At 34.5% G+C, this 26081-nt stretch overlaps 1 protein-coding gene across 14 annotated transcripts in view; it reads left to right on the top strand.

The window, feature by feature from the left end:
* CCDC88A (coiled-coil domain containing 88A) overlaps nt 1-26081 on the top strand; it is a 120676-nt gene that overhangs the window by 66492 nt on the left and 28103 nt on the right. For all 14 annotated transcript variants that reach the window (XM_042246141.2, XM_004005941.5, XM_042246142.2 and 11 more), the window contains exons 13-19: nt 2341-2525; nt 7785-7922; nt 9371-10441; nt 11744-11871; nt 13520-13658; nt 18464-18628; nt 25467-25628. In XM_042246141.2, coding sequence (XP_042102075.1) covers nt 2341-2525; nt 7785-7922; nt 9371-10441; nt 11744-11871; nt 13520-13658; nt 18464-18628; nt 25467-25628 — 1988 coding nt within the window. The remainder of the gene's footprint in view (nt 1-2340; nt 2526-7784; nt 7923-9370; nt 10442-11743; nt 11872-13519; nt 13659-18463; nt 18629-25466; nt 25629-26081) is intronic.

Raw genomic sequence — 26081 nt, forward strand, 5'->3', positions numbered from 1 at the left:
ACTTTGTCAACAAAGGTCTGTCTAGTCAAGGCTGTGGTTTTTCCAGTGGTCATGTGTGGATGTGAGAGTTGGACTGTGAAGAAAGCTGAGCGCCGAAGAATTGATGCTTTTTAACTGTGGTGTTGGAGAACACTCTTGAGAGTCCCTTGGACTGCAGGGAGATCCAACCAGTCCATCCTAACGGAGATCAGTCCTAGGTGTTAATTGGTAGGACTGATGCTGAAGCTGAAACTCCAATACTTGGCCATCTGATGCAAAGAGCTGACTCATTTGAAAAGATCCTGATGCTGGGAAAAATTGAGGGCAGGAGGAGAAGGGGACGACAGAGGATGAGATGGCTGGATGGCATTACCGACTCAATGGACATGGGTTTGGGTGGACTCCAGGAGTTGGTGATGGACAGGGAAGCCTGACGTGGTGCAGTTCACGAGGCTGCAAAGAGTCAGACACAACTGAGCAACTGAACTTAACTATTCAAGTTGTTAAAATTACACTGTTAGGAGTTTTCTCAGCTGTTAGGTGGGGACAGTAATAGTAAGGACTATCTGGTAGGGTTGTTGTGAGGGTTGAATTTGTTAATGAAGCTCTTTAGAACACCTTGTATATAGCATTTGACTGTTTTATTATTATTATTATTATTAGTTGTTTTGCTGCAGTCATAGAACAGAATATTAGTATAGTGTAGTTTTTCTAACTATACGAGGAACTTTCTAGAAAATTTGTTGAATGTGAAAAATGTAAAGAAGGAAATCAAAGTCACTAATAATTTCTTGCCTTTTACGTTTCACAAAATTTGCTTCTAGAATTTTTCTCTACACACATTTATTTTATATATCATCATCAGTGTGTATGTACAGTCAGGGTTCCTTTTTTCATCCAAAATATAACATAGACATTCTCCCATGTTAAAAATGTGTTGTATGCATCCTTTTTATTCTTTGTAGGATGGCTTGAAGTTTCTTTGAAGCACCTAGTATTGAAAGTTTTGTTAAGGCATATCATGTTTTGTAGCCTAATCTTGTTTAATTGAAATCAGTTTTACTTAAGAAGACATGGACAACTAATAAAATTTATAAAGTCAGTGACTATCTATGATACCAGCTTTTAATAAAAGATTAACAGTGTGCTGACTAGAACAAAAACTTGAAAGAATTGAGGCTTTCTTAAATCTTAGGAGATATTTTACTCTACGTGATTTTTAAAAAAAGAATGTATGACTTGTGGGGATACATGGTTTGTGTGTGTGTGTGTGTGTGTGTGTGTGTTTGATTTTTATGATGGAGGATTTCAAACATATACAAAGTAGACAGACCTAGAAATGCTCTCCTGTATTTCTGTTCATTTCCTTTCCTGAAATCTAGGATTTCAAAATAAATTCTAAGTGTCATATTTCATTTGTGAATCCTAATATTTTTATATCTTCAAAATATTTAATGAGTCTATTATACAGTTATTAGAAAATAATTATTTTTGGCTTACTGGAAAACATTTCCAGATGTTAAAACTGAGTTTTCTTATTTTAAAAAATAGAATTCCAAAAGCTGCTTAGAAAGATGATTTCCCTTGGCAAAATGGACTGCTTGTTGCTCTTTATACTTAATTAAGTAGATTCTCCATTTAGAGAAAGACTTTTTGGAAGTGACCTGTGTATAGTACTGTCTTGCCTTTCTCAGAATCAGATTGGGATTTTTTTTTTCCCCTTCAAACTGTTTTCCTTTTTTTAATCTTTGAAGGTGTGGCATAGAATATGCTTTACACTTGTTATTTGAGTCACACAGTAACTCTGTTAGATACACAGGATAGTAACTATATTTTGTCCAAGTAAGCTAAGATTCATTGAGGTTAAAGTTGCTTTCTCATGGAATTAGGACTAAAAGTCTAGTCATTTCAGTCTAAATTTTGTACTTTTTTTCCCACTAGAATGCTTGTGGATACATACACGTGTGTGTGCTAGGTCGCTTCAGTTGTGTCTGACTCTTTGCGACCCTATGGACTGTAGCCAGGCTCCTCTGTTCATGGGATTCTCCAGGCAAAAATACTGGAGTGGGTTGCCATTTCCTTCTCCAGGGTGTCTTCCCGACCCAGGGATCGAACCCTCATCTCCTGCGTCTCCTGCATTGCAGGCGGGTTCTTTACCACTGAGCCACCAGGAAAGCCCCCACTTCTGAATGCATTAGAATTTAAAGATTTACCTGTATTTATCTCTGTTTTTTTATTGTGTCTATCTTGTATAACTTTATTAAAGTTAAGGATCAGATGATTTAGTGTATTTACACTAAGTATTTTAAATAGTGAAGAGTAAGCATAGTTTTAACAGTGTCATATTTTTCAATATTACAGCACCACAAAAATCCTTGGGCCATGAGGTGAATGAATTGACATCAAGTAGATTGTTGAAGTTGGAGATGGAAAATCAGAGTTTGACAAAAACTGTAGAAGAGCTTCGGAGTACTATGGATTCTGCTGAAGGCACCACCTCCAAAATCCTGAAAATTGAAAAAGAAAATCAAAGACTAAGTAAGAAGGTATAAAAATTATTGTTTAATATAATGTAAAAAAGGTATATGTAAAAGTAAATAGTGTTTAGATAGAACATTTATTTTCCAACTTTTATTATACCCTCAATATTATTTTAACTTATTATATAGATCTCAAACTTATATAAATATAAAGTGAATGTACTCTTCGACTCATTCAACAGTTATTATCTACACCTAATCTCACTTCTACCCTAGATACTCTATGCAACCACCAGATAATTTTGAAGTAAGTCCTAGACATGGTAATGTCTTACCAATAAATATCTCAGTTATAAATTTCTAAAAAGTAAGGAATTTTTAAAAAGAACAGTTATGATATCACACTTAAAAAATTATAGCTTTTGATCAGCATTTCAGTTTCTCAAATCTATTATGATTTAAAATTTTTTTTTCATTTTTTGAATATAAGTATATTCAAATATTTTTTAAATATAAATCCAAATAAGATTGGTATGTTCAATCAGTTGATGTGTCCCTTAAGTCTTTTTCAGTCTATAGATTTACTCTTCTTTCCTAGTAGTTTTTCTGTTGAAGAAAGTGATGTTTGTAGTCATAGAAAATCATTGGTTTAGATCCCTTAATTAATCAGAGGGTACAAAATCCTGATAGTATATCATCCATTCTTAATTTGGTAGCTAGAGTGTTTCTGTAAGGAAAATTTCTTTAAAAAAAAAAATACTGGGTTAAAAAATAAACCACTGTTAGTTACTCTGAGGAACAACTCTTAGGGTGGGTAAAGTGGGATGAATGTTTGATTCTTGTCCTTTATTTACTGGTTTCCTAGTAATAAATTGGTTCTCTCATATCCTCCTGAGATAATTATTGAGTTTGTTGTGGTGTCATAATAAACTCACAGATTTTAAAAATATTTCACGTATTTTAATACACTGCATTTTTCTTACCCTCCCAACTCTTTTAAGCTGCTACCTGAATCCTTATGACATGACCTGAGCATTCCTGGAGAGCTTCCTTGCTGTCTGCTGTGACAGAGTGTTCTAGGTTCCTCTGAAACATTTCCTGCTTCAGACCTGGACACAGCCATTTCTCTAAAAAGCCCTTCTTTCTTTTAGTCGACAATGGTATTTAGAGGCCACAGTTTAGGGATAATGAAACCTGAATTTAGGTAGACTTTGAAAAGAAATAACAAGCTTACCTTATTTTATTGTATAGTACTTTATTGCACATCACAGATAATTGCTGTTGTTGTTGTTGTTTACAACTTGAAAGTTTGAGGCAACCCTGCTTCAAACAAGTCTCTCAGCACTATTTTTCTAATAGCGTTTGTTTACTTCATGTCTCTGTGTCGCATTTTGGTGATTCTCACAATTTTTCAAACTCTTCCATTGTTATTGTATTTGCTATGGTGATCTCTGTCAGTGATCTTTGATGTTAGTATTTTAATTGTGTTGGCGTGGCATAGACTGCACCCATATAAGATAGTGAACTTAATCAAGTGATGTGGTGTTCCAGCTTCTCCACTGACTGGTGATTTCCCCATCTCTCTCCCTCTCCTTGTACCTCCCTATTCCGAGACACAACAATATTGAAATTAGGCAACTAATAACCCTAGAGTGGCCTGTATGTGTTCAAGTGAAAGGAGTAGTTGCACATCTCTCACTCTCACAATCGAGTCACAAGCTAGAAATGATTAAAAATAGTGAGGAAGGAGTGTTAAGCCGAGATAGACTGAAAGGTAGGCCTCCTACACCAGTCAGCCAAGATGTGCATGCAAAGAAGTTCTTGAATTAAAAGTACTTTCAGTGAACTTTGAATGATTGGAAAATGAAAGAGCATTGTTGCTGATATGGAGAGTCTTAGTGGTCTGAATAGAAGACATGCCAGCCACAGCATTCCTTTAAGCCAAAGCCTAATCTAGAGCAAGGCCCTCTCTTCAGTTCTGTGAAGGCTGAGAGAGGTGAGGAAGCTTCAGAAGAAAACTTTTAACCTTTTAGAGGTTGGTTTGTGAGGTTGAAGGAGAGATGTTTCCGTAACATAAAAGTACAGCACGTACTAAAGTAGAAGCTGTATTTAGTTTTCCAGAAGATATAATTAATTACGGTGACTACACTAAACTAGATTTTTAGCATAGACAAACGACCTTCTATTGGAACAAGATTCCATCTAGGACTTCCATAGCTGGAAGAGTTTAATTAATGCCTAGGTTCAAAGCTTCAAAGGACAGGTTTCTTCCCTGGCAGTCTCAGTGGCTAAGACTCCACACTCCCAATGAAGGGGGCCTAGGCTTGATCCCTGGTCAGGGAACTGGATCCCACATGCCACAACTAAAGATCCTGCATGCCACAACTAAGACCTGGCACAGCCAAATAAATATATTTTTTTTTCTTTAAAGGACAGGCTGACTTTCTTGTTAGAGGCTAATGAAGCTGGTGACTTGAAGTCAGTGGTCATTTATAGTTTCAAAAATCGTAGGGCCCTTAAGAATTCTGCTTAATGTGTTCTCTCTGTACTTACTTTCCCTATACTCTCTTGATGGAACAACAAAGCCTGGATGACAACATGTCTGTTTACAGTATGGTTTATTGACTATTCTAGGCCCACTTGTGAGGTCTACTGCTCAAACAAAAATTTCTTTCAAAATATGACTGCTCATTGACAGTGCACCTGATCCCCAAGAGCTCTGTTAGAGACTTAGGATTGAGATTCATGTTGTTCCATGCTTACTAACACAATATCCATTCTGTGGCCCATAGATTAAAGAGTAAGTTGACTTTGAAGTCTTACTCTTTATTTTGTAAGGCTATAGCTGCCATCAAAAGTGATTCCTCTGATGGGTCTGGGCAAAGTCAATTGAAAACCTTCTGGAAAGAACTTACCAGTGTAGATGCCATTAAAAACATTCGTGATTCATGGGAAGAAGTAAAAATAACAACGGTAACAGGGGTTTGGAAGAAGTTGATTCTACCCCTCATGGATGACTTAGAGGCTTCAGTGGAGGAAGTAATTGCAGATGTGGAGAAATTAGCAAGAGAACCAGAACTAGAAATGGAGCCTGAAGATGTGATTGATTTGTTGCAATCTCATGATACAGCTATAATGGATTAGGAGTTACTTCTTGTGCATGAGTAAAGAAGTTTTCTTGAGACGGAGTCTACTGTTGAAGATGTTGTGAAGTTGGTTGAAATATCAACAGAGGGCTTAAATATTATATAAAGTTGACAAAACAGTGGCTGTGTTTAAGAGAAGTGACTCCAATTTTGAAAAAACAAGTTTTTGTAGCCTTGCATGCTACAGAGAAATTGTTCATGAAAGGAAGAGTCAACTGACGGAGCAGACTTTATTGTTTTATTTTAAGAAATTACATAGCCATCCTAATCTTCAGCAGCCACTATCCTGATCAGTCAGCAGCCATCAGCATCTAGGCAAGACACTCCCCCAGCAAGAAGATTAAAATTTGCTGAAAGCTCAGGTGATGGTTAACTTTTTTTAGCAGTGAAGTATTTTTTAAGGAAGGTATGTACATTGGTTGTTTTAGACATAATGGTATGGCACACTTAATAGACTACAGTGTGGGGTAAACATAGCTTTTAGAATATTCATTTGACTTGTTTAATTGTGATACTTACTTTATTGCAGTGGCCTTGATCCAAACTTACAATATCTCTGAGATACTCTATTTTCCTGTTGTGGGACAGTTAGATCAAGTAACTTATTTGTGCATAGCTTTCTACCTACACAAACACATACACACAGTATACATAAATAGAAATCATATTATAAAGACGTACATGATATTTTTATCATGAATACCCTCCATCATGTATACCCTTCAAAATGTGCTTTTACTTTTGTTTCCAGTTCTTGGTCACTGAAAAATATACTGTAATAAATATTCTCCTACATGTGTCAGCTATGTCTAGTTTTTCCTTTGGATTCTCTGTTTCTAGATTTGATTATAAAAATCTGCCTAGTTTTTAGACCAATAGCTTTGAATAGGTAGGTATTCATCACAGTAACCTTCAGCACTTGTTAAGATACAGATTGCTGAGCCCCATGCCCAGAATTTCTAATGTGGTAGGGCCAGGGTGGGATAAGAATTCTCATTTCCAAGAAGTCCCTAGGTGAGACTCATACTGCTATTGTGGAACCATGCCATGAGAATCACTGCCTTAGATAATGCAGATAGACACTTTGATTTTCTTGAAAGATTTTTTCTCTTTTAAAATATTCTTTGCATCATCTTTAATTCACTAACCAAATAAGCATTTCACAATAAATTAGTGTTAAAATAGAAGTGGCCATTTAGAACTTGGAATGGTTTTCTTTTTGCCGCCACTATAAATCTGGAATTTTTATTTTGAAATTAACTTTAAAGTCTAATTAGTAAATTAGTGATTCCAGCAATTTTTGATTAATTCTTTGTATATCTTTTGTAAACTGAATGTTTCATTTGAATTCCATTAATATAGCAAATGAGTTTAATTAAATAAATACTATGCATATATTTCAGTATGTAATGTGAGAACCAGATTAGTTATTAATAGCTTAAAGGTTCCTGATTGTGTAAACTTAATGTGAATTATTGAATAAGATTTGTGACTTTATGCTTTTGAGATATTAATATCATTTCTTAGAGTTTCTTACTGTTGTTACAAGGATTTAGGTAATATTTAAATGTGAAGTGGAATATTTTATATGTCTAAATCTTTTTTTTTTTGGTTATCTGGTTTGAATATGTTACATAATAATGGGGAAATCACTAGTATGGCATATTTTGAAGTTGAATTTTTCACACTCATTAACCTCATACTTTGCTAGAGTTTTGCTCAAATCTTTTTTTCTCTAGTAGTCTCCTTTTTTTCTCTTTTTAATCCAAATTCCTTCTTGTCTCATTTTCTCATCTTTTCCTTCTTGTGCACTAAATTCCTTGACTAATTAAATTTCCATTTTACAAATCCATTCAAGCCAAGAGAGTTTTTTTCAGTATGTTTTGTGTATTCTTCCTGTGGCATGTGTGTATGTATGCAGTTGTATTTGTGTTTGTGTTTAGAAGTGGAAATTTGCCTTCAAAGATGCAGAGGACAAGAAAGATAATCATGTCTGTGTATTTTAGATAGCTGCTAAAATTACCTTGAAATACTACTTGAATTTTTCTATGAAATTCTTAAACTTCACTATTCTAAATCTGTCTTCTACCCTTTATTCAGTGATTAGCTTTTGTTTTTACATGGTTCCACTATTTTGAAATACTAATGATATATTGTTTTGTGGTTTCATTTTCACCAGGTTGAAATCCTTGAAAATGAGATTATTCAAGAAAAGCAAAGTCTTCAAAATTGTCAGAATTTAAGCAAGGATCTAATGAAGGAAAAAGCTCAGCTTGAAAAAACGATCGAAACACTTCGAGAAAATTCAGAGAGACAGGTTCATAAATTTTTTTATTAAGCAACAGATCTTAAAACTTATTAACAACAGTTATTTTAAAGTTTGTACAAGTAAAATTTTCGTAATAACATTAAATGAAATATTTTAGAACTTTTTAGATTTTAACGTAACTATAGTTTTACCTCATTTTCTATCCCATGCATTTTTGAAAAGTTGAAGGGAAAACTAAGAATTTTTTAAATTGTCAGTGTGCTTAATAGTTGTCTGATAGAAAATTTCATGGTACCTGTGCATGAATTGCTTTCCAAGTGTCAGTGGAATGAGACTGCAGATATTGAAGGCCCTGAATGAAATTGGGATGAAGTGCAGCTCTACTCTGATCCCACTGAAGTGGTGGCAGCAACTGTTCTGTATATTTTCATACTTGCTCTCAAGTTTTATTGGTCATTTACATGTTATGCTTGAAGAAACTGAGAATCAAATAGATTAAATAACTGGCTGTTTTAAAATTTCTAGTTTTTAGAAGTAAAATTATTTGTATTATCGAGCTATAGTCCTCAAAGTTGAAAGTGTTAGTTGCTCAGTTATGTCCAACTCTTTGTGACCCTGTGGTCTGTAGGCTGCCAGGTTCCTCTGTCCATGGGATTTTCCAGGCAAGAATACTGGAGTGGGTTGCCGTCTACTTCTCCAGGGGATCTTCCCGACCCAGGGATTGAACCATGTCTCCTGCATTGCAGGGGAGACTCTTTTACCATCTGAACCACCAGGGTTAGTCCTTAGGACACCTGTAAAAATATGCATTTCCATAGAGCGATGGAACAAAAATTCTAGAGCTAAGCATGAATCTCTGTTTTTACAAGTTTCTCAGAATTGATTGTTTAACACACTGTATTTTAAGAACCATTACCATTATAATAGACCATACTATAAATTGGATGTTTTCATTTTTAAATGTACCAGGAATATTGTTATTTTGATGTTTCCAAATTAGAAATCTTTTAGGAAATGAATACACACAAATACATACATACACACACATAGATATACATATCTACACATATAATAGAGCAAATACTGTATTTACTGAGGTCTTCTTGTATATATGTATTGTGAAATTTCTTGAATGAATGTAAAAGCATGTATCTTTAAGAAGATATGTGTATACATTTCATCTAGACTCATATTTGAATTTGAAACATATCACCACTATATAATCTGAAGATCATTTTGGTTAATATTCATCTCTCTTAACCGTTCCTGTACATTTTGGACTCCCTAAAGATATGAAATTTAAAGACAGTACATGTACATGGTGATCTCTCAGTAAATATTTGTCAGAATTAAAATTAAAATAGACAATTTTAGCACCTTTTTATGATCTGATTTCCCTGCGAGTTTTTGGAGGAAGAAAACTATGTAATTTTTAAATATTTAGTTCATGTCCCATTAAGTTTTAAATTTTCTCCTTTTTTTTTTAACTAAATTAGATTAAAATATTAGAACAGGAAAATGAACATCTGAATCAAACCGTGTCCTCCTTAAGGCAGCGCTCCCAGATAAGTGCTGAAGCAAGGGTGAAAGACATTGAAAAAGAAAACAAAATTCTCCATGAATCTATCAAAGAAACAAGTAGCAAGCTAAGCAAGATTGAATTTGAGAAAAGGCAAATCAGAAAAGAATTGGAACATTATAAAGAAAAAGGAGAAAGAGCAGAAGAACTTGAAAATGAGTTGCATCATCTTGAAAAAGAAAATGAACTGTTACAGAAAAAGATAACCAATTTAAAAATTACTTGTGAAAAAATTGAGGCCTTAGAACAAGAAAATTCAGAGTTAGAAAGAGAAAATAGGAAGTTTAAAAAAACATTGGATAGCTTTAAAAACCTCACTTTTCAGTTAGAATCCCTGGAAAAAGAGAATTCCCAGCTTGATGAGGAAAACTTAGAACTTCGAAGGAGTGTGGAATCTTTGAAGTGTGCAAGCATGAAGATGGCTCAGCTACAGCTAGAGAATAAAGAACTGGAAAGTGAAAAAGAACAACTTAAGAAAGGTTTAGAGCTCATGAAAGCATCTTTCAAGAAAACAGAACGCTTAGAAGTTAGTTATCAGGGTTTAGATACAGAAAATCAAAGGCTACAGAAAGCTCTTGAAAATAGCAATAAAAAAATCCAACAATTGGAAAGTGAACTACAGGACTTAGAGATGGAAAATCAAACATTGCAGAAAAATCTAGAAGAGTTAAAAATATCTAGCAAAAGACTAGAACAGCTGGAAAAAGAAAATAAATCATTAGAGCAAGAGACTTCTCAACTGGAAAAGGATAAAAAACAACTGGAGAAGGAAAATAAGAGACTCCGGCAACAAGCAGAAATAAAAGATACCACATTAGAAGAAAATAATGTGAAAATTGGAAATTTGGAAAAAGAAAACAAAACCCTTTTCAAAGAGATTGGTATTTATAAAGAATCCTGCGTTCGTCTGAAAGAATTAGAGAAAGAAAATAAAGAGCTTGTGAAAAGAGCAACTATTGATATAAAAACTTTGGTTACATTACGAGAGGTAAGTTAATTACTTAAATTTCACACAAATTTTTAAATCTTTTTAACTTAGAACATCTTTAAGCTTTATTATGGTAATTTGTATAATCTATTTATGGTTCAAAGTAGAAATTTAGAATTAAAAATTTTCCAAGTTTCCAACTTGTGTTAAATTAAGAAGTGAATGCAATTTGTATTTTTTAAGAAATTATACTAATAAGTTATCCATGTAGTATCTGACTTATTTCTTATAATTTTATACTTTTGTTTCAAAGTAATATTAAAATATATGATCAAAACTTACTGAATGTGATAATTTCTAGTTATTGAATACTGGCTATGTGCCAAATACTTGATAATTTTTACAACCAATCCTTTATTTCTGTTACCTCCATTAGGTTAGAAAACTGAGGTTCAGAGACATTAAGTAACTTATTTAAGAACAAAATGGTAGGTTTGGATTTCTGGATTCACATCTAGATCTTTCAGATTTCAAAGTCCCTTGGATTTTGACTGAGAGAATATAAGCAAGAGAATGCAAATCTGGTCAACACCGAACAATTGGTAGTTGGTTGGATCGGTGTATCATGAAGGATTCTAAAATTTATAGGAGTAGATTGGTAATAAATGGTTGGTGTAGCTCAGAAGAGAGCAAATAATGTTTATTTGCTATCTGTATGCTCTACTATATATGATAACCTTTTAAGTTCAATTAAAAAAAAACAGCATTCTGGCAGATGCTTGCACTGGGAAATCTGCCTTTCTGCTAAAGAGACGTTGAAAAGGGATCATTATTATCCTTTTTCTTTTTCCTTTCTGTTGTTCTACAATCTCACACACATAAACAATAGGTTCCTGGTCCCCACATCTCTAAGAATTCCCCGTAGTTATTCAGATCAATGTCAGGCCTCCCACTGGGAGAGGGGTGCTTGTGATAGGAGAATATATGTTGTATCCAGCATATATTCATGAAAGAAATACACACTAGAGTTCTAGTTCACTATGAAAAGTTAATGGATGTATGTTGTTTCCCCCACACTTTTCAAACCTAAGGTGTGTAATCACAAGTATAAGTTTCTCCTTTTAATTTTTAACATTAAAAAGTTAAAAAGTATTAGCAAAATAGAAGAAGGAAAACATTGCTCTTTGAACTGCGTTATAATTTTTTTGCTTGACTATTTTTTAATTGATAAAAAGTTCAGCAACAGCCTTTCTGTCTTTCCTGGTTTAAATTATGTGTATTCCTGGATGAAATCTTGGCTGAATTTCTTTGATGTTTATGTTCACAACACTAATGTGAGTTTTGCATTACTTTTAAAATAAGGATTTGGTGAGTGAAAAATTGAAGACTCAACAAATGAATAATGATCTTGAAAAATTAACTCATGAGCTTGAGAAGATAGGGTTAAATAAAGAGCGACTCTTACATGATGAGCAAAGTACTGATGACCGGTGAGTATTAAGTCTATCTGAGGAACAGTGGACATCATTTATTTTGCTGAAGAATTAATTTTGAGACTGCAGAGCAATTAAGGCAGAAAAATAATGTAGAAAACTAGGGCTTAACAAACAGAATAAAATGTTAACTTATATATACTTTAATTTGAAAATATTCAGTACAGGCTTGAAGAGAATTTCTATTCTCCCATGGTAAATACAGTCTATCAGTTAATTAGATTTTCAAGTAGTCTGCTGTTTAGCATCCAGTTGGCCACATGATTCCAGCGGGGATAGAAGTGTGTATTGTTAAGAATATTGTTATACACTAGATTTTATTTCATTAGAATTTTTGTAATTATATAATTTGTATTTTGTTGCCTAACCATCATTACTGTTCTAGTATTTATATTTTATAATAAATGTTTGTGGGAATAATTAATGCAGATTGTATTTATTAGCAAGAATTTATTCTTACCACTGTGGAATATATAGTCTAATTGTGGAATTGAATGTATAAATATAGCAAAGTGAATTTAGTGGTAGAGTGCCCTGTGATCACTTTTGTCTTTCTCTTTGTAACAGTTCTTTGTCCTGTGCGTTCTCTCTAAATATAGTTTCCTAGAGTTAGGTTCTTAGGCCTCTTATCCGTTCCATGAGCATTCTATCCATCATCTCAGCTGACTTGCATATTATTCCCTGCTTACTGAACATCTCTACCTGGACAGTCAGAACTCAGGCATCACAAATTTAATACATCCAGAGTCATACACATTACATGCTTTAAAATTGTTTGTTGACTCAAGCCAATATCAAAGTGAGATTTTTTTCCTCTGTTGTCAATGAACTTAAAATCTAATTGAGCAGAAAATATATGCACACAAATTAATTACAATAAGAGGCAGAGTATGATAGAATTTCTCATATACGTACTTCAGGTTTTTATTTGCTTTAGTCATGGAGGTTCTCAGGTGTAAGAAATAGATTAATCTGTAATTCCTAGTCTGTGGTTCCCTCTCAGTGTATGTTCATGGGCATCCTTTTTATAAAGAAAAAAATCTTAATAATACAAATATTCATGAACCCATCAATCAGAAAGATAACTAAAATATTAACACTCAAACCTATCTGCCCCTTCCTCTTCTATTACCAGTATCTTGGCTCTTTACTATGTTGTCCCCCCTCTTTATTTTTAATATTCTGCAAGTTCTCCATGTCCTGAAGGTAGTCTTCAGAGTGCTTTAAGTCTTAACTATTCATATGTACTTGTGTAAATATATCATATATTAATATCATAGACAAATGCTTAATAATGTGCTTAATCCGTCCACTTAATCTTCTTGTAGATTCTATTCTTATGAAACTAAAAGATATATTTTGAGACTAGGATCTTCCAGATGCCTTTTTGTAGCATTAATTTTTGCTTTTAACAACCTAGACTGTAATCTGGAGCTGTATACTCAGGGCTTTTTTGTTTTTTTCTCATTACCAGGAATAGTTAAAAAGGGAGAGTAGACAGGAAGAACAAAATAATTTGTTTCTTTTTTAAAAAAGATTATTTTATAAGGCTTTTTAATGTAAGGTATCTAATCATAAATTATCTTTAAAAATAATTTTCTGACCTCCAGTAATGAACTATATTCTTTTTATATTTGGATAATAGATACAAACTTTTGGAATCAAAATTAGAATCCACTCTAAAGAAGTCTCTTGAAATAAAAGAAGAAAAAATTGCTGCTTTAGAAGCTCGACTAGAAGAGTCCACAAATTACAACCAGCAGTTGCGCCAAGAACTAAAAACAGTAAGTGATTTTCTTGGCAAGAATTTTGATTGTCAACTTTTTCTCTTTTTCGCACTGCTCAGTTTGTGGGATCTTAGTTCACTGACCAGGGATTGAACCTGGGACCCAGTAGTTAGCACTGAGTCCTAACCACTGGACAGCCAGGGAATTCCCTATCAGATATCTGGACAGAAAATATAAAGTATCCTGTATCAAACCTAGACTGGCGATTTGTTTCTTACATAATAGTATACATGTTTCAGTGCCATTCTCCCTAATCATCCCACCCTCTCCCTCTCCCTCTGAGTCCAAAAGTCCATTCTATACATCTGTGTCTCTTTTGCTGTCTCGCATACAGGGTTATCCTTACCATCTTTCTAAATTCCATATATATGTGTTAGTATACTGTATTGGTGTTTTTCTTTCTGGCTTACTTCACTCTGTATAATCGGCTCCAGTTTCATCCATCTCATTAGAACTGATTCAAATGTATTCTTTTTAATGGCTTTGTAATACTCCATTGTGTATATGTACCACAGCTTTCTTATCCATTCATCTGCTGATGGACATCTAGGTTGTTTCCATGTCCTGGCTATTATAAACAGTGCTACGATGAACATTGGGGTATATGTGTCTCTTTCAATTCTGGTTTCCTCGGTGTGTATGGCCAGCAGTGGGATTGCTGGGTCATATGGCAGTTCTATTTCCAGTTTTTTAAGGAATCTCCACACTGTTCTCCATAGTGGCTGTACTAGTTTGCATTCCCACCAACAGTGTAGGAGGGTTCCCTTTTCTCCACACCCTCTCCAGCATTTATTGCTTGCAGACTTTTGGATCGCAGCCATTCTGACTGGTATGAAATGGTACAGGATACAGGATGCTTGGGGATGGTGCACAGGGATGATCCAGAGAGATGATATGGGGTGGGAGGTGGGAGGGGGGTTCAGGATTGGGAACTCATGTACACCCGTGGCAGATTTGTGTCAATGTATGGCAAAACCAATACAGTATTGTAAAGTAAAATAAAGTAAAAATTAAAATTAAAAAAATAAAAAAATAAAATATGCATATAAATGTGCAGTAAAAAATATGGAAGGAAATACAACTGAATGGTAACAATTGTTAAGTTTGGGTGGTGGTGCTATAAAGGATTTTCTTCCCCCAAAAAATAAAAATAAAAATATAAATTAATTATTTCCTTTCTTGTGCACTCTTTCAATGTACTTTGCTGTTCTATTTCTGGTTTTCTGAGCTGAAAATTTAACTCACTAATTTTAATCTTTGATTTTTTATAACAAAAACATATAGAGGTATAAACACCCCTCTGTTCATTTTTTAGAATCCTATCAATTCTATTGTTTTCATATGATTTATTAATTTATATTTCAGTTGTATTTTTTCTTTTATCCAAGACTTTTTCATAGACTCCATTTACATTTTAACTTGATTTTTTCCAATTGTTACTTATCATAATTGATAATATAAAATAGGTAGACTCAAACCCACAAAGTGTAAAGCAAGATCTGATATAAAAATTATGCATCTGTTGAATATTTTCTTTGCTTTTTTACCTTGGTCTGTGAAGATACTATAGCTGTACACATCCATTCTGTACCATTCTCTTAAGCAATAAATTCACTAAAAAAAAAAAAAATGGAAAGAAAATATAAAGTAGAAAAGGAAAGAAAATATAAAGTAGAAAATGAAACATAAAATTTTATTACTGTTTCGTCTATTTCCTTTTCTTAAACTTGAGATTATTCTTAAACAGATCTTTGTTATGTAGTTTATAACAAACTATTTTGTCTATATGCTATAACTTATTCAATCTTATTTTGTGTATGAATGTCCCTCAATATGTATGAAGACACATATTGGAATTGTGAGAGTGGAATTGGGAAGAGGCAGACTTATTACGTTGGGAAAAACTCTCAATGTGATTTTGACACTTCACTGTCACTCTTTTCCTATTGAGAATCCAGGTAAAAGTTAGATTAAAAAAAATATGGGTGTGAGGATAGCAAGTAGAGGGAAGCAGTATGTGTGGTATAAGAGAGCCCTTGATCTAAAAAATTTGAGGTCTTTTCTGAATTTTTTAATTGTGTTATTTGGAATTATTCAGTGAAATATGTGAGGTAGGGGCTGCTGTCTGATTTCCCTATGTGAATGAATTGAAATTGAAGGGACTTGCCCATTCTATAGGGTTAGTGTTTGGTAGAATGGTAGAATCATGATCTGCCTTTTACTCCCTTTTATTAGCTCTGTAGTCACACCTGGAGTGGTTTTACAGTCAACCAAACATTCAGGCTGACAAGCGTATTATAAGCTACATTTAGAACCGTTCAATTCAGAGCACTATGGGAAGTATAAGCTAATAGTAGGGCACAATCTGGTGTCCCTCTTCACATATTTGTCTGAGAGTCGTCTTCTCACTAGATGATAGTTCAGATGCAAGAAGACAAGATTCTCATTCTGTGTGAAAGCTGCTCTGGCTTTGGGATGTCATGCTTAATACCAGTCCTCATCCCTTGCAACATCTCCAAATGCATGGATTTAAGATCTTCACAGTCTTACGATTTAAGAGTTCCTATACTCAGAGAAGTCCAAAGATGTAGCTTCTTATTAGGTATTTATAGTTCTTGTAGTACAAATACAATTTACCAATCAGAAGTCATTTTTCTTGACTGGTAGCATGTAACATTGTAGTTTTATCAGGTTTCCAGAGAAAGTTACCCAAAGATTAATTTCTTATACAGGAGAGGAAAAGGATTGGTTCATCATTTGCCCATACCATCATTGCTGGTGTTTGTCTCAGACATTAACACAGAACGTTTTTTGTTACAGAAGGAATTTTAGAACTTTGTTTAGTCAGCATAAAGTGTTGTCCAAAAAAATATAAAGTAAAACTTGTTACCACATTTCATTAATCATCTTTCTTTTTCTGAATTTTTGCCCTTTATGCAGTATCACTATATTGCAAATAAAGTCAATTTCATGAAGCTACTAAGCCAGGAAATAAATGGGTTTGAGTATGGGTTGGTATATGATGTGTTTCAAGTCTAAAAGTTAGAGATTGTCTTCCACTTTCAGCCATTTGGAAGTGGAAGATTTCCAAATTATTATTATTGAACTAGTTTTCTGCCATAAACATGCATTCAACTGAAATTATACTGTTCTAGTTTTTAATATATGATTAATTAAGTATACTGTTCTAGTTTTTTCATAGTTAACATAGACTATGAAAGCTAAATATGAGTAATAAGTATAAAGTAACCACTAAAATAGTATGACAAAGAAGTATAACTAAATGGCAGCAAAGGAGATTACATAGAATCAAAAAATCCAAATGAAGGCAGAAAAAGAAAAAAGAACAAACTACAGGTTGGACAAATGGAAAATAAATAGCAAGATAGCAATTTTAAACCAAACCATGTCAGTCATCACATTAAATGTGAATGGTCTGTACATCCCAATTAAAAGGCATTTAATTTATTTAAATTAATAAATTAGATAAGGCAACACCCACCTGTACACTGTCTCTGAAAAACCCTGATGGAAAATGTCATTTTCAATATGAACATAAATTAATGATTCTGATTAATAATATATAAGGTAGAGGACCATTTTTGAAACTTATAGAACAGTGGACTGAAAATGAGAGGTTCTGAGTTTTATTCTCATGTCCCCTTCTTAATAATGACATATGTCCATAACTATTACAAGCCTTGAAAAAAGAGCCTGTGAGAAATTAATGTAAAATAGACTGGAAATTATGTTATCCATCTATATTATTAGGGTGTCAGAAGTATTTTTTTTAAGTGGAAAATCAGGATCTCAGAATATCTGTTCGATCATTTGCCAAAATTTAAGTGACACTCTTATCTTGGCATCTTATTTTCTATAATCTCACATCATTATTGTCTAACTCAGTAGTAGTAGCAAAGTTTGAGCCATAAAGCTTTCTTGAGGTTGCATTAGACATTGAATTATTTTAAACATCTGTATCCTTGTCTTAATAGAAAGTTTGGGTTTAAGTTAGAAATTTATGATAATCATTTCCTAGGAAAAACTAGTAATTCAGTATAACAATAAGTTGAAGAGAGCAATTTAGTTAATCATTAATTTTGGATGATGACCAATTTGTTAGTTTTGACTTTGCTCTGTTAAAGTAGGATTTGGTTATAATCATACCAGAAAACCCTGGATAAGATAATATCCTTGGATTGCTCACTCTTTATAAAATGAATAATAGTAATTTTATGTGGGTCAGTATCTGTATAAAGAAGTCATTTATTTATTAACAGGTCATTCCAGGCAACAAAATCCTTTTAAAAAGATCATACATAGATAGATACTTCCTCAGCTTCAGTTATTCTTTTTAAGGGGAATTAATACATGTGTCAAGTTTTTGTTCTTGACATGGAGATCTCTGAAATCTCTAAACCAATTATAAATAGCTCTAAAAACAATTGTTAGTACTTAGCAACAAGTCTGTATTCATCTATTCTTCAGTGATATTTTCATCATAAGCAAAGGATATGAAATTACAAAATAATAGCAACATGACACTTAAGCAGGGTATATTAATATTTCTAGAGGAAAACATTTGCACTTTACAATGCATAAATTGTGATCATGATAATAATGGTAATTGTATATATTATTATATTTTTAAATAAACTCTCACATTCACCAGACCATTGTGGAGTTTAATTATGATAAATATAACCTTGGTGGTATGTTTTCTCCCTTTTTAAATAAATGAAAACAATATTATAAATCAACTATACTTCAGTTTTACAAGATATTTTAAAATAATATTTTAGGTGAAAAAGAATTACGAGGCTCTCAAACAGAGACAGGATGAGGAAAGAATGGTTCAGAGCTCTCCTCCAGCTGCTGGTGAAGACAACAAGTGGGAGCGAGAAAGTCAAGAAACAACTAGAGAGCTTCTGAAAGTTAAAGACAGATTAATTGAAGTTGAAAGAAATGTAAGTATTTTAGAAGGAATAAAGTTTTTTAGAAGTAAAGGATCACTGAGTATATAACAAAGTTTATCTAATCTGGTTTTGTAGTTTTGTTCATTTTATACTTTCTTGATCAGTTTGTTTTATAGTATTAAGTATAGTATTAAGAACAATTTAATATTTTTTTATTTATCATTGTCATGTAAGCCCATCAGCAAGCTTTGTCAACTCTGTCATGTAAATAGAATGCACACTCATCTATTTCTCTCTGTCTCTGGTGCTAACACTCTAGTCTAAGTTACCCTTACCCCTCATCTGGCCTGTTAAAAAAAGAGTATCATCCTAACCGGCCTGCCCCTTTCACTTCTTGCCCAAACTGACCCATTCTCAATGTAGTAACCTAGAGTTTTTTTTAAAATAATTTGAGGTTTTTTATTTATTTATTTTTGGCTGCACTGCATCTTTGTTGCTGCTCTTGGGCTTCTCTAGTTGCAGAGAGTGGGAGCTGCTCTCTAGATGCGGTGTGTGGGCTTCTCACTGCAGTTGTATCTCTTGTTGTGGAGCATGGGCTCTAGGGCTTGCAGGCTTCAGTAGTTGCTGCACGTGGGCTTAGTAGTTGCAGCTCTTGGGCTTAGTTGCCCCGTGGCATGTGGGAACTTCCCAAACCAGAGACCAAACCAGTGTCCCCTGCATTGCAGCAAGGTGGATTCTTAACCACTGGACCACCAAGGAAACCCTAGAGTTATTTTTAAAACATAATCCAGGTCATGTCATTTTCCTGCTTAAAATCTTCAGTGTTTTCCCATTTTATTAATAATGAAATCCCTGGTGACTCAGAGGTAAAGAATAGGTCTGCAGTGCTGGAGACCCAGATTCAATCCTTGGGTCGGGAAGATCCCCTGGGAAAGGGAATGACTACCAACTCCACGGACAGAGGAGCCTGGTGGGCTACATACAGTCCATGGGATCGCAAAGTCAGACACAAATGAATTAACACTTTAACTTTCACTTCATACTTTTTACTATATCCGTAAGATCCTATTTGACATTTCCCTGCCTGTATCTCTAGCCTTATACCATATTAGTCTTCTACCTACCTTATTTATTAATCTGAGGATAATATTAGTATCTGTTAATATGTGGAAAACAGAACAGTGACCGCCACTTAATAAGCAAATTAATTCTAGTCATATTGGCGTTTTCTGTTTATTCCTCTTTCAGGGCCTTTCTGTTTGCTTGCCCTAGCTGGAACACGTGACAGGCTTCTGTCAACATTCAGGTCTCACATCACATGTCATCTATAAGGGGTTTTCCCTGACCCCTTCTCCGCTGAAGCAGTTGTCCCCAACCTAAAACCATTTACTCTCACACCACTGCCTTGCTTAGTTTCTTCATGGAACTTTTTACCAATTAATTCTTAGTATTCACTGATTTACTGTTTGACTATAAAAAGCTCCCTGAACACAAGTAGCTTGTCTTTCTTTTACATCACTGTGCCTTCTCTGTGTAAAACAATGCTTGGTAGATAGCAGATTCTTAATAAATATGCACTAAATATGCACTAAGTATGCACTATTTATTTATTAAATATTTACTGTAGAAAATAATTCAGCAACCATTTATTCTTCAAAGATGAGTGAGCCTAAAGAAACTTAATGTGCTAACAAGTAAAAGAGTTGTGGTTCAGTTCAGTTCAGTTGCTCTTCACGACCCTGTGGACCACAGCAAGCCAGGCCTCCCTGTCCAACACCAACTCCCAGAGTTTACTCAAACTCATCTCCATGGAGTCAGTGATGCCATCCAACCATCTCATCCTCTGTCATCTCCTCCTCCTGCCTTCAATCTTTCCCAGCATCAGGGTCTTTTCAAATGAGTCAGCTCTTCGCATCAGGTGGCTGACGTATCGAAGTTTCAGCTTTAACATCAGTCCTACCAATGAACACTCAGGACTGATCTCCTTTAGGATGGACTGGTTGGATCTCCTTCCAGTCCAAGGGATTCTCAAGAGTCTTCTCCAACACCACAGTTCAAAAACATCAATTCTTCTGCGCTCAGCTTTCTTTATAGTCCAACTCTCACATCCATACATGACTACTGGAAAAACCATAGCCTTGATGAGATGGATCTTTGTGGACAAAGTAATGTCTCTGCTTTTTAATATGCTGTCTAGGTTGGTCATAACTTTCCTTCCAAGGAGTAAGCATCTTTTAATTTCATGGCTATAGTCACCATCTGCAGTGATTTTGGAAAAATAAATAAAGTCAGCCACTATTTCCGCTGTTTCCCCATCTGTTGGCCATGAAGTGATGAGACGGATGCCATGATTTTAGTTTTCTGAATGTTGAGCTTTAAGCCAACTTTGGTTTTATTGTTTTCTAATTTGTTTATTGAAAACTAAGCCATGAAGACAGAAGTTAATCTCTTACACTACTGATTTCTACTTTTTCATCCAAAAATAATCACTGAAAACTGTTTTATATTTCCAGAAAAATGTTTGTGAGTTATCTGTTTATAGAAGTTTTATTTCTTTTACAGATTTACATTTTTGAGACCTTATTTCCATTTTTCAATTATTTTATCTTAGATCTATTTTAGCATATATGGAGCTATATAATTTTATTTAATGAACACATACTGTTCCATTGTGTATATATTACCATAATTTATTTAAGTAAATTCCATATCAGTGGACATTTAAGTTATTTTTCAGATTTTGCTTCCGTGAAAATCCGTGTTATAACGTTTCTGCATCCTGATTCTCTTCTGTTGTGTCCAACTCTTTACGACCCTATGGACCGAATCCAGCTGAATACTGGAGTGGGTTGTCATTTCCTCCTCCAGGGGAATCCGTTGCTGATCCAGGGATTGAATCCGCATCTCTTAAGTCTCCTACATTGGCGGGCAGGTTCCTTACCACTAGCGCCACCTGGGAAGCCCTAACATGTTCTGCGACCCTATGGACAATACCCCTCCAGGCACCTCTGTTTGTTGGATTCTCCAGGCAAGAATACTGGTGGCTGCTGCTAAGTCGCTTCAGTCGTGTCCAACTCTGTGCGACCCCATAGACGGCAGCCCACCAGGCTCCCCTGTCCCTGGGATTCTCCAGGCAAGAACACTGGAGTGGGTTGCCATTTCCTTCTCCAGTGCTTTATGAAAGTGAAAAGTGAAAGTGAAGTGGCTCAGTTGTGTCCAACCCTCAGCGACCCTATGGACTGGAGCCTACCAGGCTGCTCTGTCCATGGGACTTTCCAGGCAAGAGTACTGGAATGGGTCACCATTGCCTTCTCTAAACTGGAGGGGGTTGCCATTCCCTCCTTCAGAGGATCTTCCGGACCAAGGGATCAAACCCGAGTCTCTTAATATATCTGTTGCATTGGCAGGAGGGTTCTTTACCACTACCACCACCTTGAAAGCCCTAACATTTTTGGATCCACAGCATGTGAGGTCTTAGTTCCCCAACCAGGAATCGAACCTGCACCCCCTACATTGGGCTGGCAGAGTCTTAAACAGTGGACTGCCAGGGAAGTTCCTAGAGTAGTAAATTGCTGACAGTAGAACTGACAGGTCAAAGAGCATATATAGAGAGATATTTCTGTGTGTGTAGTTAATTTTAATTGATACTGTTGTAAAAGCTTTTCAAAAAAGTGAATTTTCAGTTCCACTAATAGAATATCTGTTATTCCAGATTGACATTGGGTATTACCAACCTTGTAATTTCTATTTAAGTGATAGAAAATATTTTAATTTGTGTGTTTTAAATTATTAGTGAGCTATTTTATATCCTTTTAATGTATTTATCAGCTACATATGAAAATTCATGTTTCATTATTCAGTCATACATATTTATATATCAATCACTTAGATTAAAAATTACATTTCAGAAAACTTGGTGTGTTATATTCTATAAGATGAATCTCTGTTCCCACTTACTTCATCTATAAACTTCCACTGGAGAGAAATTACCTGGTTGACATATTGTACTCATTTAGATAATGGGTTTGTAAAGATGGCTACCCTGTATTAGACTGATAATTTTTGCTGATTTGCTAGTACGTATGTTTGTTAACTGCATCCTTTTCCATTGTAAACCTTTTCTTGTTCTTAGATACCCTATCTACTCTCAGTTATCTCTTCTATTCATTATAGACTGTAGGAGTTTTTCTTATTAAGGATACCCAGACTCGTTAGAGCTTTTACATTTTGGTTTCTGAAGAGCTGAACTATAACAGTATAAGTGAATATACTTATATATCTCACATATATAAGTGGAAAATGGTGCACCTTTTTGTTATATCAGAATGGTATATAAGAAAGTGCTACACTCAATATGTCAGCAATTTGGAAAACTCAGCAGTGGCCACAGGACTGGAAAAGGTCAGTTTTCATTCCAGTCCCAAAGAAAGGCAATGCCAAAGAATGCTCAAACTACCACACAGTTGCACTCATATCACACACTAGTAAAGTAATGCTCAAAATTCTCCAAGCCAGGCTTCAGCAGTACGTAAACCATGAACTTCCTGATGTTCAAGCTGGTTTTAGAAAAGGCAGAGGAACCAGAGATCAAATTGCCAACATCTGCTGGATCATGGAAAAAGCAAGAGAGTTCCAGAAAAACATCTGTTTCTGCTTTATTGACTATGCCAAAGCCTTTGACTGTGTGGATCACAAGAATCTGAGGGAAGTTCTTCAAGAGATGGGAATACCAGACCACCTGACCTGCCTCTTGAGAAACCTGTATGCAGGTTAGGAAGCAGCAGTTAAAACTGGACATGGAACAACAGATTGGTTCCAAATAGAAAAAGGAGTACGTCAAGGCTGTATATTGTCACCCTGCTTATTTAACTTCTATGCAGAGTACATCATGAGAAACGCTGGGCTGGAAGAAGCAAAAGCTGGAATCAAGATTTCCAGGAGAAATATGAATAACCTCATATATGCAGATGACACCACCCTTACGGCAGAAAGTGAAGGGGAACTAAAAAGCCTCTTGATGAAAGTGAAAGAGGAGAGTGAAAAAGTTGGCTTAAAGCTCAACATTCAGAAAAGAAAGATCATGGCTTCTGGTCCCATCACTTCATGGGAAATAAATGGGGAAACAATGGAAACAGTATCAGACTTTATTTTTTGGGGCTCCAAAATCACTGCAGATGGTGACTGCAGCCATGAAATTAAAAGACACTTACTCCTTGGAAGACAAGTTGTGACCAACCTAGATAGCATATTGAAAAGCAGAGACATTACTTTGCCGACAAAGTTCCATCTAGTCAAGGCTATGGTTTTTCCAGTGGTCATGTATGGATGTGAGAGTTGGACTGTGAAGAAATCTGAGTGCCGAAGAATTGATGCTTTTGAACTGTCGTGTTGGAAAAGACTCTTGAGAGTCCTTGGACTGCAAGGAGATCCAACCAGTCCATTCTGAAGGAAATCAGTCCTGGGTGTTCTTTGGAAGGACTGATGCTAAAGCTGAAACTCCAGTACTTTGGCCACCTCATGCGAAGAGTTGACTCATTGGAAAAAGACCCTGATGCTGGGAGGGATTGGGGGCAGGAGACGACCGAGGATGAGATGGCTGGATGGCATCACTGACTCGATGGACATGAGTTTGAGTGAACTCCGGGAGTTGGTGATGAACAGGGAGGCCTGGTGTGCTGTGATTCATGGGGTTGCAAATACGACTGAGCAACTTAATGACTGAACAGATTCCGTATTATTTTTCTAGTGTAAACTTTTTTTACCCTTTGTGATCAGATGAACAAAAGAGAAGTACAATGTCAGCATTCATTTTAAAGCATTTTTCTTTCTCACCTTTGATTTCATAGTATAATATCAATTAAATCATGATTTAACTTTTATGTATGATATGTAGTATATATGACTTGAAAGCCTATAAAGTGAATGTTGTCATTGTCCAATAATATAAAATAATGATAAAGATGATCTGTTGTAAATCAGTTGTAATCTTTTTTGCATGTTGCAGTTATATATAAATTCTGGCCTTGTATATTAAAGTTTTATTTTGATTTTCCAGAAGATTCTTTGTTTATACTTTTTGATGCTAATTTTTAAATGAGTTTTTATTTAGAAATAATCCTGAAAATAAAATATTTATAACAAACATTACATTTTAAATATAATTATTTGCATGGTAATTCAACCATTTAATTATAAAATTGAAATATGATCCTATATATTAGGAAAATTGAAAATAGTATGTTTTATTTGGATTCATTCCAGAAGTCATATAGCTAAAATAGTTGTAGTAAGTGTGTTCTACCATGAAAAAAATAAAACAGGAGAAATATATGTAACATCTGTTAGGTCTATTATGTACTAAATTTTTTAAACAGATGGTTAAGATTGTTCCTACCTCTCTTCTAAATAATTGTGTTTGTAAAACACTTAATTTTGCTGCTACCCCAGGGACCACTACATATTTATGTATGTGTATATGGGTATTTGCCTCTGGGGAGTTAGAAAAAGGTTCACTGTCTCTTGGCTAGACACAGCCCTGTTTGCTCTGGGTACTTTTGAGTAGCATAAAAATCGCAGAACCGACAATCCCATTCTAGTTTTCTGTGTTAATAAATATACTTATAATGGAATATATTGTTCTTTGGACATCATAAAACAGGCAGAACACAGACACAATAGTATTAAGGTTTTAGTATTGCTTTCTTTCCTAGATTAAGTATCTTTTTACAATTTGGGTTACAGGGGAAATGTTTTGTCTTTTTCTCTTTTAAGGTTGTTGAGATTTTTTGGATTATCATGGTAATGAACACTTGTATAACATTCTAGTATCTGTTAAACAGAAATATGTTTGATGCTGCTTTTATTTTTAATACGTATTTTCTGTATTCAGAATGCTACACTGCAAGCAGAGAAGCAAGCATTGAAAACTCAACTGAAGCAACTTGAAACACAGAACAATAATTTGCAGGCTCAGATTCTTGCACTTCAGAGGCAGACAGTATCATTACAGGAGCAGAATACCACTCTTCAAACACAGAATGCCAAGCTTCAGGTTGTAATGTAACATTGTGGGGATATGCAACAAAACTCTTGAATTATGCTTTAAAATAAGGATGAATAGACTTAAGTAACATTGTTTCTTAGTGAGTGAATTTAATTTAACAATTAGTTGAAGATAAAGTATTTTTATATAGTACTATGCCAAATTTTTGGATATCAGCATTTTTAAAATGTCAGTGTCTAAATTAAGTAATAAATTTATTCATTAAATAAAAATTTCATTTACATTGACTTTATGGCCTTTCACCCATTTCAACAAGTTAATTATAATTAATCAGGTAGAAACCCTTATTTTAAAGTATTACTGCAACATATCAGTTAGGTTATTGGAAAATAACAGCATGAAAATTTTGTCTTTAAACTTACCCTTAATTCAAAGGATCCATCTTGCAATTAATACTACCAGTGTCTTTTCAAATAGAGCAGTCAGGTGGGGGAAAGTACC

The sequence above is a fragment of the Ovis aries genome, chromosome 3 (genome assembly GCF_016772045.2).
Source record: "Ovis aries strain OAR_USU_Benz2616 breed Rambouillet chromosome 3, ARS-UI_Ramb_v3.0, whole genome shotgun sequence".
NCBI classification, from domain to species: domain Eukaryota; kingdom Metazoa; phylum Chordata; class Mammalia; order Artiodactyla; family Bovidae; genus Ovis; species Ovis aries.